Source organism: Carcharodon carcharias, chromosome 5 (genome assembly GCF_017639515.1).
Source record: "Carcharodon carcharias isolate sCarCar2 chromosome 5, sCarCar2.pri, whole genome shotgun sequence".
NCBI lineage: Eukaryota > Metazoa > Chordata > Chondrichthyes > Lamniformes > Lamnidae > Carcharodon > Carcharodon carcharias.
This window is the reverse complement of record NC_054471.1, coordinates 109,967,629-109,983,433: the sequence shown is the minus strand read 5'-3', so window position 1 is coordinate 109,983,433 and position 15,805 is coordinate 109,967,629. Positions and strand designations below refer to the sequence as shown.

Sequence of the window (15,805 nt, the reverse complement as noted above, 5' to 3'; positions counted from 1 at the left end):
CACTTACCATCCATATATTTGATGACCTTCACTGAACCATGGTTTCCCAAATACCTCAAATTTAAAATCATTATCCTTATTTTTAAATCCCTTCATGAGCTTGCTACTTCACAACACTGTAACCTCCAGCTCTACAATCTATCCACTCTGAAATCTTGGGGCAGGATTTTTGGGTCGCGGGCAGGCGCGATCAGATGGCTGGGAGTGCCCGGGAAAACAGCCCACCTTGTGCAATTGGCCCGACTGCAATTTCACGCTGGCTGGCTAATTAACGGCCAGCCAGTGTGAAAGGTACACTGAAAAGCTCAGGTGTGGGCAGGAGGAGGGCAAGCGCAAAATTCTGCACATGCGCAGGGGAGCACGCACTGAAAGCTCCCCGAAGGGACCAGCCTCAGGGAGCTGAAGAATTTTAAAATCAAAATTAAAGATTTTGAAAATCGGAAAAAAATGTCCCCACATACGACTCATTCAGATGAACAGGAACGTAATAAAAATTGTGTCAAAACATTTTTATTTTTTAAAATTAACCCGCGCATGGATGAGGTTTCCTGAAAAGTCTAAAGGCTGCCTGGCCAATTCACCTGCCCGCTAACTACAATGTTGGACAGGCAGCGAAAAATACATTTTAATTAAACAATTAATGGCCTTAATAAGCCTCTTAATTGTTGGCAGGCATGCTGCTGACTCTCACGCGTGCCTGCTGACTGAAAAGTTGCGCAAGTGCGCAACGATGTCAGGATGCTTGCCTGATGTCATTGCATGCTATTTCACACTCCGGTGTGTCAGGCGCATGCTCGCACGCCGAGCGGAAAATCTTGCCCTTGATTTTGTTACCCTTGGACTTGTGCATCCCCCACATTCTGCACCACCACTGGCAGCCATGCATTTAGCAGTCTAGGTTTCATTCTTTAGAATTCCCTCCCTAGACCTCTCCATCTCCCTGTGCATCTTTAAGAATCTCCTTAAAATCCCTCTCTTGACATAAATTTTCATCACCCTTCCTAATATCTTCATTGGTTGGGATTCTAGTTACACTCTATGAAACTCTACAGAAGTGCAATAAAACCAAAATTCACAAACAGGAAATTCCTGGTAGATGCATTGTTTTAGCCTGTCCCTGCCCACTGAACTTATTTCTTCCTATCTCGACTTTTTCTCCCCTTGTCCAGTCTCCCCACACCTGCATCTGTGACTCTTCTGATGCCCTACATTTCAACACTTTCCAGTTTCGTGGCCCTAATCACATCCTCTTCCTTATGGACATCCAATCTCTCTACATCTCCATCCCCCATCAAAGGTCTGAGGACCTTCCACTTCTTCCTTGATCAAAGGTCCAACAGTCCCATCTACCACCATCTTCCTCTGCCTGGCTGACCTTGTTCTCTCTTTGAGCAACTTCTCCTTTAGCTTATCTCACTTCCTCCAAATAAAAGGTGTTGCTATGGGTACACGCATAGGTCCTAGCTATGCATGTCTTTTTGTAGGATACGTGGAAAATTTCACGTTCCGGTCCTACTCAGGCCTCTTCCTCAACTCTTTTTCCAGTACACTGATTATATTGCTGCCATTTCCTGCTCTCACCCAGAACTGGAAAACTTCATCAGCTTTGCTTCCAATTTCCTCCCTTCTCTCACCTTTACACGGTCCATCTCTGACTCTTCACTTCCCTTCACCGACTTCTCTGGCGCCGTTTTTAGGGATAGGCTGTCAACTAATAGTCACCATAAGCCCACTGACTCCCATAGTTGCTTCAACTACACTTCCTCACATCCTACTTCCTGTGAGGACTCCATTCCATTCTCACAGTTTCTCCACTGCATCTGTTCTGATCATGCAACATTCCACAATAGTGCTTCTGATATGTCATCTTTTCTCCCCAACTGAGGATTACCACTTCATCATGGTTAACAGAGCTCTCAACCGTGTCCAACCCATTTCCCACACTTCAGCTCTCACCCCTTCCTCTACCTCCCAGAACTGCAATAGGGTTCCCTTTGTCCTCGCCTTCCATCTCATCTGCCCTCAACAGATCACCCTCTGCCATTCCTGCCACTTCCTTTGCGATGCCACCAACAAACATATTTTCCCCTCTTCTGTCAGCATTCCCAAGGGACCATTCCCCTAGCAATACACACTGGTCCACTCCTCTATTACCCCCAACAGCTGGACTTCATCCCATGCAAATGCAGAAGATGTAATACTTGCCCTTTTACCTCCTCTCTACTCACCATCCAGGCTCCAAGCACTCCTTCCAGTGAAGCAGGGCCTTGTGTGTACTTCTTTCATTTTAGTATACTGTGTTCACTGCTCACAATGCAGTCTCTTCTACAATGGGGAAACTAAATGCAGATTGTGTGACCGCTTTGCGGAACACCTCCGCTCAGTTCATAAGCATGAACACGAGCTTCAGGTTGCCTGCTATTTCAATTCTCCGGCTTATCATGCAGACATCTACATCCTTGGTCTGATTTAGTGTTCCAATGAAGTTCAGCAGAAGCTCATAGAACAGCTTTCGATTAGGTTCCTTACAGCCTTCTGGACTCAACATTGAGTTCAACAATTTCAGACTGTAAACTCGTCTCCACTTCCACCACCATTTTGTTTTTTGTGTACATGCCAGACTTAATCTTGTTTTTCAAATTTTTCCTTTCAGACACAGCTGTTCACTATTCTGCCATTCACACCACTCTGGTCAAATCTTTTGTTTCTTTACTACAAACATTGTCACTCACTTTGCTTTTTGTACTATGAAATCCAGTATCATTTAACCTCTTCTGCCCTCTATCTACTCTGCCTAATCATTTATGCTTCCACATCCTCCCCCCAATTTTACTTGCACAAGGCTTTTAAATTTCTATCTTCCTTCGGTTTCGAAGAAAGATCCTTGAACTATTAAGTTAACTGTTTATCTTTTCACAGATGCTACCACTTCTGCTGAGTATTTCTTGTATTTTCTGTTTTTATTTCAGATTTCCAGCATCTGCAATATTTTGCTTCTGATATACAAGTGCAAGTTGCTGTTGTTACTAAATCAGCATTTCTTATAATAGACTTGCTTTATGAAATATAACTTTGTTGAACAGGAAAAAAAGATGCTAAGCTGCATTCAAATATAAAAAATTAACCACAGCTTGTGGGATCAAGTTAACTAATCATAAAATGCTTTCCAAATTTAAGCCTTGGTACAGACAAGGCAAGGCAAATCAAAATTAAGCAATGTAGCACTGCAATACTTATTAAATAATATTTTTTAGCAGCAGTGGTAGAAGCCTCAGACAAGGTCCCTTGTCCACCACCTTTCTTGCTGAAAGCAAGCAAGAAGAAAATCAAACTAATGTACAAAATTAGATCATGAACATGAATATTTTGGTATTGTGGAGATTTTTGTTTAAGGCAAAGCAGTATTTGATAATATTTAACTGTGTGCATAAAGAACAAAAAGTTAGTTCATTTCAAGAAAGCAAACTTGTAGTAAATATTTAATCTAACTGTAACTTAAAAGCATCACCTTTTTTCTGTCCTGCTCAGCAGAATAACCATCCATAGAACTTCCTCCCAGAGACACATTTTGTAAGGAATCGAAGAGAGGCTTGGCCAGATCAGAATCAACAATACCAGAATGAACAAGTTGATCTCGCATTTCAGTCAATATCTCATCCACAGAGAGGTCCTGGGATTTAAGAAATGAAAAATTTAAATTTCATTTATAACATTCGAATTCTTGCAGCACACAAATACTATTAATAAACTCTGGAATTCCCTCCCTATACTCTCCACTACCTTTAAGATGCTCCTTAGAACTAACCTCTTTGGCCAAACTTTTGGTCACCTGTATTACCATCTCCTTCTGTGATCTGCTGACAAGTTTTTTTTATTAACGCTTGTGAAAGACCTTGTGATGTTTTACTACATTGAAGGCACAATATAAATGCAACTTATTGCCGTTGCTCCTAAAAATCTTATCTAGCAGTTGCATTAACAACATCCATGAACTGGTCAGTGTCATCCTGAAACGAAGATGGCAGTAAAGGTGAGTAACTTTATAGTTTATTTGTGTGCATTGTGGTTGATGATTCATTTGGTCAATGCCTGTGTTGTCTTTCTCATTGGTTAAGACTTTTAGTCTTTGGTTTACTCCTTTGAACCGACTATTTATAACTGCTTGGTGAGTTGGTAAAATTGGTAACCAAAGGGTATTAAACATTCAGATCACCACTAAAAACAAAGGAAGAGCTTGAGAGGTTTTTTTTGTGCAGAATGCCCTACCAGAAACAGTGGTGGGAAAAGAATCCATACTAGGTCTTATGAAGGAAATGGATAAATCTTCGTAATGGGCTGAGGAATAGGAATGAAGTGTTGGTGTAAGTAAATTGAGCCAAATGGCTTTCTCTCTGCTGTACAATTTGATGATTCCACATTAGTTCATCAAATTTATTATATTACTCCTAAATATGTCCTTCCTCAAAAGTTTGTTTCCTGACATTCCAATAAAAATTTGAGATATAAAAACTTCAAACTTGCATTCTCAAAAAAGTTTAATATCGTAAAAATCCGAAGGTGCTTCACTGAGGATAAAAAGAAGCATGTCAGTAGTAGAAGAATTAGGACAGATAAAGTATGCCCAAGAAACAGGTTTTGAGCAGGAGACTTTTGAAAGCAAGAGAAGGCGGAGAAGTTTAAGAAGAGTGTAGGGACAAAGAGACTGATCCACAAAAAAACTGGGTCTACATATCGGATGCCAGGGTTATGAAATAAGATTTAGGAGTGTTAGCACCAAGAGTGGACACAGACACCAATCTTCTAGAATTAGAGCCAAAATATTAATAGCACAAAAATCGTTTTAAAGGGATTTAGTTTCTTGTCTTTCAGTTATATGCATATTCTGGTTTTACAAACTCAAAGGCTAATAATCAAATTATATTGATTCCTCAACACTGGGTTACGGTTAAGCTCAATTATACACAGAGCCATGAGAATATAATGTAGAGAAATGTAACCTTGGTAGTCTTTGAGCTCCATCTTGTTAGCTTCTAGACCCTTCAAGAGGGTGAGGGGGAATAAATTACTTTCTCCATTACCTTCTCTGCTTTAATAGGCTCCTCATTACTGCTGATATTTAACAAATCTTTTTTGACCACAAAACTTGATGCTGAATGTGAGTCAATTTCCAATTCCTTTTGAGTTTCACCCTAAGTAAACGTACTAATTTTGTTTTCTTTTATGTTGTCTTTCCTTGAGCTGGAGGTCTACTGAATGAGGACTGTCATCAGTTTACGACAGACAGCTCATACAACCAACAGGGTAATAGGGGACCACATCCCAGGTCTCTACTAATGCCAGAAGTTGTTGAGAGGACTGCAACTGTGACCTAAGAATCATTCCACTGACATAAACCCCACAGCAAGACAGGTGAGGACTCGGAGATTGAAATTATGGACCCACAGCCCAACATACTGCGTTGCATGTTGGCATCTTATCATGCTGCCAGGACACAAGAAAAATCATTGAAAAACATACCTGTGGAGAAGGTTCCACATCGGTTTTCCTAGAAGTGTGGAGACAGATGGCTAATAAAGCTTCCAACAGCCTGATGCTCTGGAGCGCCCAATCCTCCTCTGTTGTACTTTGTTCCTGCTCTACAGCATCCCAATCTTTTGGCATCTCATCACCTTCTAGTGCAACACTCTGTTCATCCAACTGGTCTCCAAATACTGTTGCTTTTTGAATATTTTCAGACTCCTCACCACTGCTGATATCTGACAACTCTTTTTTAGCCACCAGACCTGATGCTGAACGTGAATCAATTTCCAATTCCTTTTGAGTTTCACCCTGAGTAAACATGTTACTTTTGTTTTCTTTTATGTTGTCTTTCCTTGAGCTGGAGATCTGCTGAATGATGATTCTCATCAGTTTACGACAGACCCCCAGGCCACCAAGTTTATGGAACTGTTTCTGGAATACTATGTTTTTCAAGTAGATCCAGCGACACACAGACCACACATCGGCTGCTCGTCTGATCTGCTCTTTCGAAGGCAAAACAACACTGTCTGGTGATAAGTGAGGAAGCATGTTACCCAGAGGTTCACTGGCTGTGCTATCATAGCCTGAGGTGTCTTCAGAATCATTGACAGAGTCATGATCAGATTCAGGCTCTTGACTAACACATAGAAATGCAACACAAAGGAACAAGTTTATTACATTTAAGTGGGTGTCAATGATTTTAGCTTTCTTCTTCTTGGGGTATGATTCTTTCAGAACAGCATAAAACTTACTTAAACTTTGCTGCATCTCACTTTTATGCAATGCTGTAAGTTGGCTACTTGGAGTGTCATTGGGATCCAAAGCAGAGTACTCTGCATCAGTCTCTTCACCTTGCATTCCTGCATCTAGCTGTTGATCCCCAAGGCACAGGATTAAGGTTTCAAAAACCTTCAGAGCATAGGATCTAACTGAGTCTAGATAAATCAGCTCAGTCATCTGATTTAATCCGTTGCAGCTCAAAAAGAGGTCTCTGACTATCCTGTGGAAAACAAGCACACATTTCCTTTATGCAAAACAAACTGTTCTGAAAGAAAAATAATTCAAACTCAAATTTAGATCATTCTGTCATATTGTGTTTAAAAACAGAAAATGCTGGAAATGTATGAACATTTAAATATGATTTGATTGTGGCCTCATCTCCACTTTCCTGTCTACCCACTATACCCTTTGGTTCCCCTATTAATTCAAAAGTCCATCTAATTCAGTCTTTAAAATATTCAATGACCCACCTCCATTGCTCTCTGTGGAAGAGGATTCCACAGACAACAACTCTCAGAGAAAAATAATTCTCATCTGTCTTAAATGGGAGATACTATATTAAACTCTGTCACCTGGTTCTAGTCTCTCTCACAAGGGGAAACATCCTCTCAGCATCCACCCTGTCAATTGTTCTCAGGATCTCATATGCTCCAGTGAGATCACTTCTCATTCTTCTAAACACTAATGGATACAGGCCCAACCTGTCCAGCCTTTCCTCGTAAGGTAGCCCCCTCATCCCAGGAATCAGTCAAGTGAACCTTCTCTGAATTGCTTCTGATGCTATTACATCCTTCCTCAAGTAAGGAGACCAAAACTGTGCATAGTACTCCAGATGTGGTCTCACCAATACCCTATACAATTGTAGCAAAATATCCCTTTTATATTCCATTCCTCCTGCAATAAACAAAAACATCCCATTTGCCTTTCTGATTACTTGCTCTACATGCATACTAACTTCTGTAATACATGTGCCTGGACATCCAGATCCCTCTGTACTGCAGAGTTTTGCAATCTTTCACCACTTAAATAATATGCTGCTTTACTATTCTTCCTGCCAAAGTGGGTGAGTTCACATATTCCCACATTATATTCCATCTGCCAAATTTTTTACCACTCATTTAACCTATCCAAATCCCTTTGTAGACTCTATGTACTCCTCACAATTTACTTTCCTATCTATCTTTAGTCATCAGCAAATTTAGCAACCATAGATTCATCCCTTCATCCAAATTATTTATATGTAAATGGTTGTGGCCCAAGCACTGGTCCTTATGGCACTCTACTGGTTCCAGCTTGCCAACCCAAAAAAGATCCATTTATCCCTATTCTTTGTTTCCTGTCAACCAACCAATCCTCTATCTATGATAATATATTTCCCCTATACCATGAGCTCTTATTTTGTGTAATATATTGGGGGTCCAACAGTATTTGAAAAAAGAAAAGGCAGGTTGAAGTTTCTGGAGTAAAATGAAGAGCGTCTGACAAAATGCAATCCTCTGCCTAGCATTTTTGGTTTATACTATCATTTCAATGTAATATCCCTGAAGTTAAAACAAGGTTCAATTAAATGAATGTCCCGATCTGATTGATAAACTTCGGTAAAACAAACAGCGTAATTTGTCTCTGATTTACAGCTCAAAAAGCTGCTGCTTTTCTTGGTAGGAATTGGGATATCCCCACATCTAAGTGTTTGAAACAAAGTAATGTGCTCTCAGGAAGAACCAAAACCATTCAATTTAAATCCTATGTATCTCTTAAGTAACATGCTTCAGTGGCAGCTGCATCTGAATTTGTGAGTTAAAATTTTGATTTTCTACGTAAAAGTCAAACATCTAACAAATTGGATGATATACATCATGCAGGTTTTCACCAATTCAACTATATTCTGAAATCAAAGAGAGATAGAGTGCTCTTTGAAATTAGTAACAAACACCCACAAAGTTATGGTCAAGGACTTTTCTTAGGTCCAGTTTCAGTATTTGGCTATTAAGTCATTTTCTGCATCCCAGTCGGAATAACTAATTTCTGGGTATTTTATTGTAAACTTAGTGCTTGCCATTACTACTATTGAACTACACATTTGTTATTAATAAATCAGCATAGCAGTTCAAAGTTCAAGCCATGATCTAATGAGCATTTAATTTCCAGAGTGGGCACATGATCTATCCAACAAGCCTAAATAATGCAACCAGAGTTTGTTTATGCTCTTGGCTCATCCCAATCATCCAGATATGTGATGTGTAAAGGCACACTCCAGTTTATAGGGAGCATAAGCTTACTTACAGAAGTAGTCCTTGGTGCCAATTATGAGGCATGTATCAGAGGTAAAACACCAAAAAAGTAAGAGGCTCTACACTTGAAACTGTATTTTCCCATTCCAAATACTCACTCAACTGTCTGTGTTTTCTATTGTTAATTCAGATGTCCAGTATTTGCAATCTCTTTACACAATAGCTTTAAATTATAGCAGAGAAAAGTGATTTTAAGACTAATAACATACATTACTCCCCTTCAAATGACAGATACCACAAATAAATATTAGCAATTATTACACACTATAATAATATCAGCAATTACTTTGTTCATCTAGATTCAGTGTTTCAAACTGTCAGATCAAATAGAATATTGAACCCATATAAAGTGAAGCGTAGATTTTCCTCTCAGTGTTATGACTTTCAGAGTGGCAGTGGGTAAAAAAAACAACATAGGTCAAATTTAAAGAAACAGGACAATTAAAGGAGTTTCATACTAAAAGATAAATATCTTGAAAGCATTTGAGAAGCCTCAGAATGCATCACAACCCATTATTGCAAAGGCTAATGGAGTAGAGGACTCAGAAAAGATGGACAAAAATGAAGAGAGTGAAAACCCTCAAACACAGGCATGAATTTGTGAGCAAGCGACAGAGGAGCTCTGTTTGATGGCTGCTATCATCCTGGTGCTGCAAGGGCTGCAAAGTGGCTACAAAGTGAGCTGCCTTCTGGGCCACTGCGCTGTACAATTCCCATAGGTCGGCAGCGTAGCAAGCAGTAACATAGCAAGGTAGGCATGTTTCAGACCACATTGTTATTGTGCCTGTTTTATGCCACACTGCGCCTGCAAGTAGTTTTGCTGTAGACGACAGCACTACTGATCCAGTCTCTAAGATGACAATTTGCCTTTGAAGGAAGCATCCAGCATTACAGTTAGTTAGGCATTTACATATTGCAGTGGTGCCCAATAGGAGTATGATGAATCAGCATCCATTGGAAACAGAAATGACCACGTTCAAAATATTTTCACCTCTGCCCGCAGATGCGTGTATTAGGATATCAGCAATGGGTACAGAGCACCTGTAGTGCAGACTGGTCTGTCTGGCATCACTTTGTAGGATATTTTCTTTCCCTAAATCTATCTAATAGGAGATTCCACAGAAAAATACATATGTACCAGGATTGAAGTTGTGGGGCGGGGGCAGTGCCAGGGGGATGGGGACGGGGGTGGGGGGGGGGGGGAGAGATGGGGGAATATAAATAATTTACATCAATTAGCGCCATAACTCACAAATACCAATAGGATAATTAAACAAAAAAGATTCAATTACTTCTATCCTATCGGCATGGGCTATATTTAAAGCTAGCTCTCCGAAGTAATATTAAATCCAATAGGGAAATAAAGAGAAATTTTGTTACTTGGAGAGTGGTTACAATGTGGAAGTCATCACAACAGGAAGTGGTTGAAGAAAATAGCTTAGATGCTTCCAAAAGGAAACTAAACCAATGCATGAGAGAAAAGAAATAGAAAAATATGTTCTAAGGTAAAACGAGGTAGATGGAATACAAACCCAAGTCACAGATCAATAGGTGCCCTGTTGACTGTATAACCTGTTTCTATGCTACACATCGCATGTAATTCTATAGCACAGTGGTTCAGCAGCTACATATTCAGTTCTATTCTGAAATTAAATTATCTTTCTTTCTTCCTTGCCCTATCCCACTTGGTAAGATATGCTCTCCCTCTCTTCTGAAAGTGCAAGAAGTTAAACATTTTCCACCTTATTCGCCAACTGCTGGCAGGAAGTGAGAATGTGTGGACTGGGTAACTCTTTGATTTTCCCATTTCTCTCCAAATAGCAGTGTCTAGTCTTTAGCACATGCTCTGGCAACTACACTGAACATAGGAAGTAGAAGCAGGAGTAGGCCATTCGGCCCCTCAAGCCTACTCCGCCATTCAACTGGATCAGGACTGATCTTCTACTTGAATGCCATTTTCCTGCACTATCCCCATATCTCTTGATATCTCTAATATATAGGAATCTATCGATCTCTGTCTTGAATATGCTCAATGACTAAGCCTCCACAGCCCTCTGGGGTAGAGAACTCCAAAGGTTCACTATCCTCGAAGTGAAGAAATTCCACCTCATCTCAGTCCTAAATGGCCTATCACTTATTCTGAGACTGTCTCTCCTGGTTCTAGACTCCATCCCCAGCCAGGGGAAACATCCCTCCTGCATCTACCCTGTCAAGCCCTGTAACAATTCTGTACACTTCAATGAGATCCCTCTCATTCTTCTAAACTCTACAGAATATCAGCCCTATCCCCTCAATCTCTCCTCATAGGATAATCCCGCCATCCCAGGGATCAGTCTGGTGAACGTACTTTGAACTCCCTCAATGGCAAGCATATCTTTCCTCAGGTAAGGAGACCAAAACTGTACACAATACTCCAGGTGTGGTCTCAACAGGGCTCTGTACCATTGCAGCAAGACATTTTTACTCCTGTACTCAAAACCCCTTGAAATAAAAGCTAACATTCCATTTCCCTTCCTAATTGCTTGTCGCACCTGCATATTAACTTTCATAAGGACATAAGCAGGAGTAGACCATTCAGCCCTTTGTGCCAATTCTGCCATTCAATGAGATCATGGTAGCTCTTCTACTTTAACACCATTTTCCTGCACTATCCCCATATCTCTTGATGTTTTTAATATCTAGAAATCAGTTAATCTCAGTCTTGAACATACCCAATGATTGAACCTCCTCAGTCCTCTGGGACAAAGAATTCCAAAGATTCACCATCCTCCAGGTGAAGAAATTCCTCTTCATCTCAGTTCTAAATGACCTGCCTCTTATCCTGAGACTGTATTCCCTGGCTCTAGACACCCCAGCTAGGGAAAATATCCTTCCTGCATGTACCCTCTTGAGCCCTGTTAAGAATGTTGTATGTTTGAAAGAGATCACCTCTCATTCTTCTAAACTCCAGAGAATAAAGGCCCAATCTATTTAATCGTTCCCCACAGGACCATCGCCCCAATCCCATGTGTTAATTTAGTGAACTTTCGTTGCACTCCCTCTATGGCAAGTATATCTTGCCTTAGGTAAGGGGACCAAAACTGCACACAATACTCCAGGTGCGATCTCACCAAGGCTCTGTACTCCTATACTCAAATCCTCTTGCAATAAAGGCCAACATACCATTTGCCATCTTAATTGCTTGCTGCATGTTAGCTTTTAGTCACTCATGAAAAACGACACCCAAGTCCTTTTGAAGGTCAACACTTGCAGCCTCTCACCATTTAAGCAATACTCTATCTTTGATTTTCCTGCCAAAATGGATAACCTCACATTTCCCGCATTGTATTCCATCTACTAAATTCTTGTTGATTCGTTTAGCCCCTCCAAATTCCCTTGAAGCATCTTTGCATTCTCCTCACCACTCACAATTCCACCTAGTTTTGCGTCATCCGCAAACATGAAAATATTACGTTTATACCCCACATCCAAATTATTTTTATCAACAGATTGTGAATAGCTGGGGCCCAAGCACTGATCCTTGCAGTACCTCACTAGTCACAACCTGTCAACCTGAAAATTTATTCCTACTCTCTGTTTTCTGTCTGTTAACTAGTTTTCAACCCATGCCAGCATATCTCTTCCAATTCCATGTACTCTAATTTTGTTTTCTAACCTCTTGTGTCGGACATTACCAAAAACTTTCCAAAAATCTAAATATATCACATCCACCGGTTCTCCCTTAGATATTCTGTTGGTTACATCCTCAAAGAACTCCAACAGGTTTGTTAAACATGATTTCCTGTTTATAAATCCATGTTGACTCTGCCCAATCCTACCATTATTTTCTAAGTGCCCAGATACAACATCAAGATCATCATCTTGGGTTCAAGAATTCAAGAAGACTTCCTCATACATCTGTGGCACAGAATAGGAGTGTAACAAATAAGAATGTGCATTTCTATAGTGCTATGCACAATCTCAGGACTTCCCAAAGCACCTTTTCAGCCAATTAAGCACTTTTCAAATGTAGTCACTGTAGCAATGTAGGAAATGCTGCCAGTAAATTGCATACAGCAAGGCGCTACAAAAAGCAATGAGATAAAGACCAGATAATCTATTTCCGGTTTTGGTTGAGAGATAAACATTGGCCAGGACACTTGGGGAACTCCCTTGCATTTCTTCAAATACTCCCATGAATCTTTTACATCCACCTGAAGTTTTACATTTCCTTGGTTTAACGTGTCATCTAAAAGACCACATGCTGAATAGAGCAGCACTCTCTCAAAATTGCACTGGAGCGTCCACTTGAATTTTGTACTTGGAATTGGAACCTGAAACAATGACTGACTGCTTCAGAGGCCAGAATGCTACATCTGGGCTAAGGTGCATCAGGTCATTACATCATAGATTTACTTTAAATTTACTCCTTCCATTTTTGTTACATCTAATTGCTTATTAAAATGAAACTGTGGTCTGTCACTTTAAAATAGAACAAAATCAAGAGATATGGTGCTTTACTCACCTGGATTTAAAGAGTGAAGGCAATGTGTGTAGGTGAAGCTGAAGGACATCCTGAGACAAACTGTGGTAGCTGCACACTTCGGAAGAGGCTGTCGCTAATCCTAGTTGCTGTGTACGATGAGATAGCTCTACACCTCTTTGAAGCACAGTATTAAAAATATGAGTGTAAAGCTGCCATTTAACCACTGCATTGCCTTTTTGGATTAGGTGGCATATATGGCTAGCAACTAGCAAACTCAGCTGTGTATCATCAATGAAGAGAAGATCATGGTAGGCTTCCAAAGCCTCCCAAGTCCACAACATTTCCCTGGATCCTCCACTTGGCAGAATACCATCTGCTCTGTAAATGGGGTTGGCAAGATTGGATGAGGAACCAACGTCTGTGAGGCCTCCATGCAGAATCTCTGCAATATCAGGTACCTGGCTACTATCAATGGTGCAAATGTTACAACTCACTTGTTTCAATCTCTCTGAAACCTCCTCACCCCCAAGCTGCTCAAGGATAAATTTACTCAGAATATTCAAGATGTGCTGCTGACAATTTTTTAAAGTTTGTGATTTTATGGCATAAAGCATGGGGCCAATGATGGATCTTGGGTCCATACAACAACAAATTCCCACAGTATGCATGCCTGATAAAATCTGGACACAAGTGCTGCTTAAGCAAACTTCTTGAAGCAAGTGCAGACACTGGTGGGCACACACTGCAATGCAGCAACAGCGGTCAGGATAGCAAACTTCACCATCTAATGTCTCCTCAAAAGGATTTTTGGATTGCTGATTTTTGAATGCTGCAACTGGGAGACCAGACAGATCTCTGTGGTGGTGCATGAACTGAGAATACTCACATCGCCTGTGCCGCTTGCGTATACAAACAGACTGGTGGAGTTGTTCTGATTTCACTTTCTTGACAATGCTAATTATTTTCATGACACTACTGATTAAGGATTTGATATGCTCTGCTGCCTCAATAGACTTGGGTTCATCTTTTGTAACCAACTTTTCCATCTGAAGCACTGTGCCTTCAAACAATTCAAAGCCATGGTGTTGTGTAAACTCGTGAACAAGGTCCATGGCCTGACTGAAGAAGAAAGGATTGGAGGATGCTGTTTGTAGCGTACAGATTAAGATTTGCAAAACCACTTCAAGTAACTCTGGCACAAGTAGTACTTCATGACGAGATCTTGAGAAAGAAAAATCTTCACTGAGTTCCTGGAAAGTCTTCTTTGGACGTGGGACAAAGGGATCTGGGCGCTTATCAATGCAGTTCTTAATCTTCAATGTCACCCTCAACAAGTCTGCAATATTCCTCCTTAGTGTATCTGGCATGTTACCTCTGCAATTTATGTCAACTGACATGAGATGTAGCACAGTTCGTAAAAGCATCCTTTGCACAAGGGCTGCTGGCTCTGGCGTCCATCCTGCAGCAACTTCCTCAGTACCAGATACATCACCGTTGCAGCAATCTCCAAATCCTGACAAAAACTCTGTCAATGTGGGAACAACGCTCGCTGCTAATGCTGGATTGTGATTTAAGGCCATGTCAAACTTGCAAACTTTTTCCAACAGAGATAACAAAACGTGACAAAGATCAAATGGAGTATTTTCCATTTTACTTAACATGGATGACTCCAAATCTACTTCTTGAAGTGGAGCGGCAGTGCATTCTAAACTTAAGCTATTCTGTGCAACTTCTCCAACTTTTAAAGATGGAAAAAAACTGTCCTTAGAAGAGCTATAGTCCTCTCTTGATTGGCATGACAAAAAAGGCTGCAAAGTCTGTTGTCGTCTTTGTCTGATCATGACTGAACTCTTGTCATCTGAATTGACTTCAGAGTCAGATGTGGAAAGTGGGGTTTTCCTGGCATCCCTCAAAGAGTAGCGGTGAGTGTTTCTACGTTGTCTCTTGGTCTTCCAGTTGCTGGTGTTACATCGTGATGGTACCTGAGCGTATAAAACTGAGCTTCCGTCTGGGATGTGAGCCGTTTTATCCTGAGATTTGGTTGCGGAGTACTTGGTCTCTTTGGTAAACAAAAGGTGTTCTAGTGCAGGTAGGTTATAATCTAAGAAACAGAAAAACATTATGAATATTGTACAAAATGCTCCAATATCATGCTTAGTTATCAAGAAAAAATATTAGCACAAAGTTACTATACAGAACTATCAAGGAAACAAGGAATTAGGAACTAATTTTTACACATTTTTTTGAATTGTATAAGTCCTAAATTTACTGATATGCAGCTTGCAAGCAACCATGACTATAATTGTTGAATGATAATAGCAATTGGGCTCTACAAGGCATTGCTGTGTGATTCTGCACAGAAGAAGAAATAAAAAGCTGTTCATCTGTGGCAGGCTCCTCCTTATACTATGGACAGCTGTAAACATATCATTTGAAAATAAGTCGTATTGGTTTTCACCTTTTCCTTTCTTCATAGAAGCTAAGCAGTGTTTTGTATAATCTAAAATAAAAACAGAAAATGCTGGAAAAACTCAGCAAGTCTGGCAGTATCCGTGGAGACAGAAACAGGTTAACGTTTCGAGTCTAATATAACTCCTCTTCTGAACAGTTATTTTGCATAATCTAATTGTGCTCAAGATAAAACCGTGCAACAGTAATTACAAATGTTAAACATATTTTTAAATGAAACATGGTTTTCTGTAACCTCTGACCTATTATGTCATTTTCCATAACATTTTAATCTTACCTT

General features: G+C 40.2%; 1 protein-coding gene across 4 annotated transcripts in view; it reads right to left on the bottom strand.

The window, feature by feature from the left end:
- The window catches only part of lyst (lysosomal trafficking regulator), a 364,467-nt gene that overhangs the window by 232,006 nt on the left and 116,656 nt on the right, over positions 1–15,805 (bottom strand). For all 4 annotated transcript variants that reach the window (XM_041187582.1, XM_041187584.1, XM_041187583.1 and 1 more), the window contains exons 5-7: positions 13,096–15,157; positions 5,518–6,520; positions 3,509–3,670 (exon numbers count right to left, since the gene is read on the bottom strand). In XM_041187582.1, the coding sequence (XP_041043516.1) occupies positions 3,509–3,670; positions 5,518–6,520; positions 13,096–15,157 (3,227 nt within the window). The remainder of the gene's footprint in view (positions 1–3,508; positions 3,671–5,517; positions 6,521–13,095; positions 15,158–15,805) is intronic.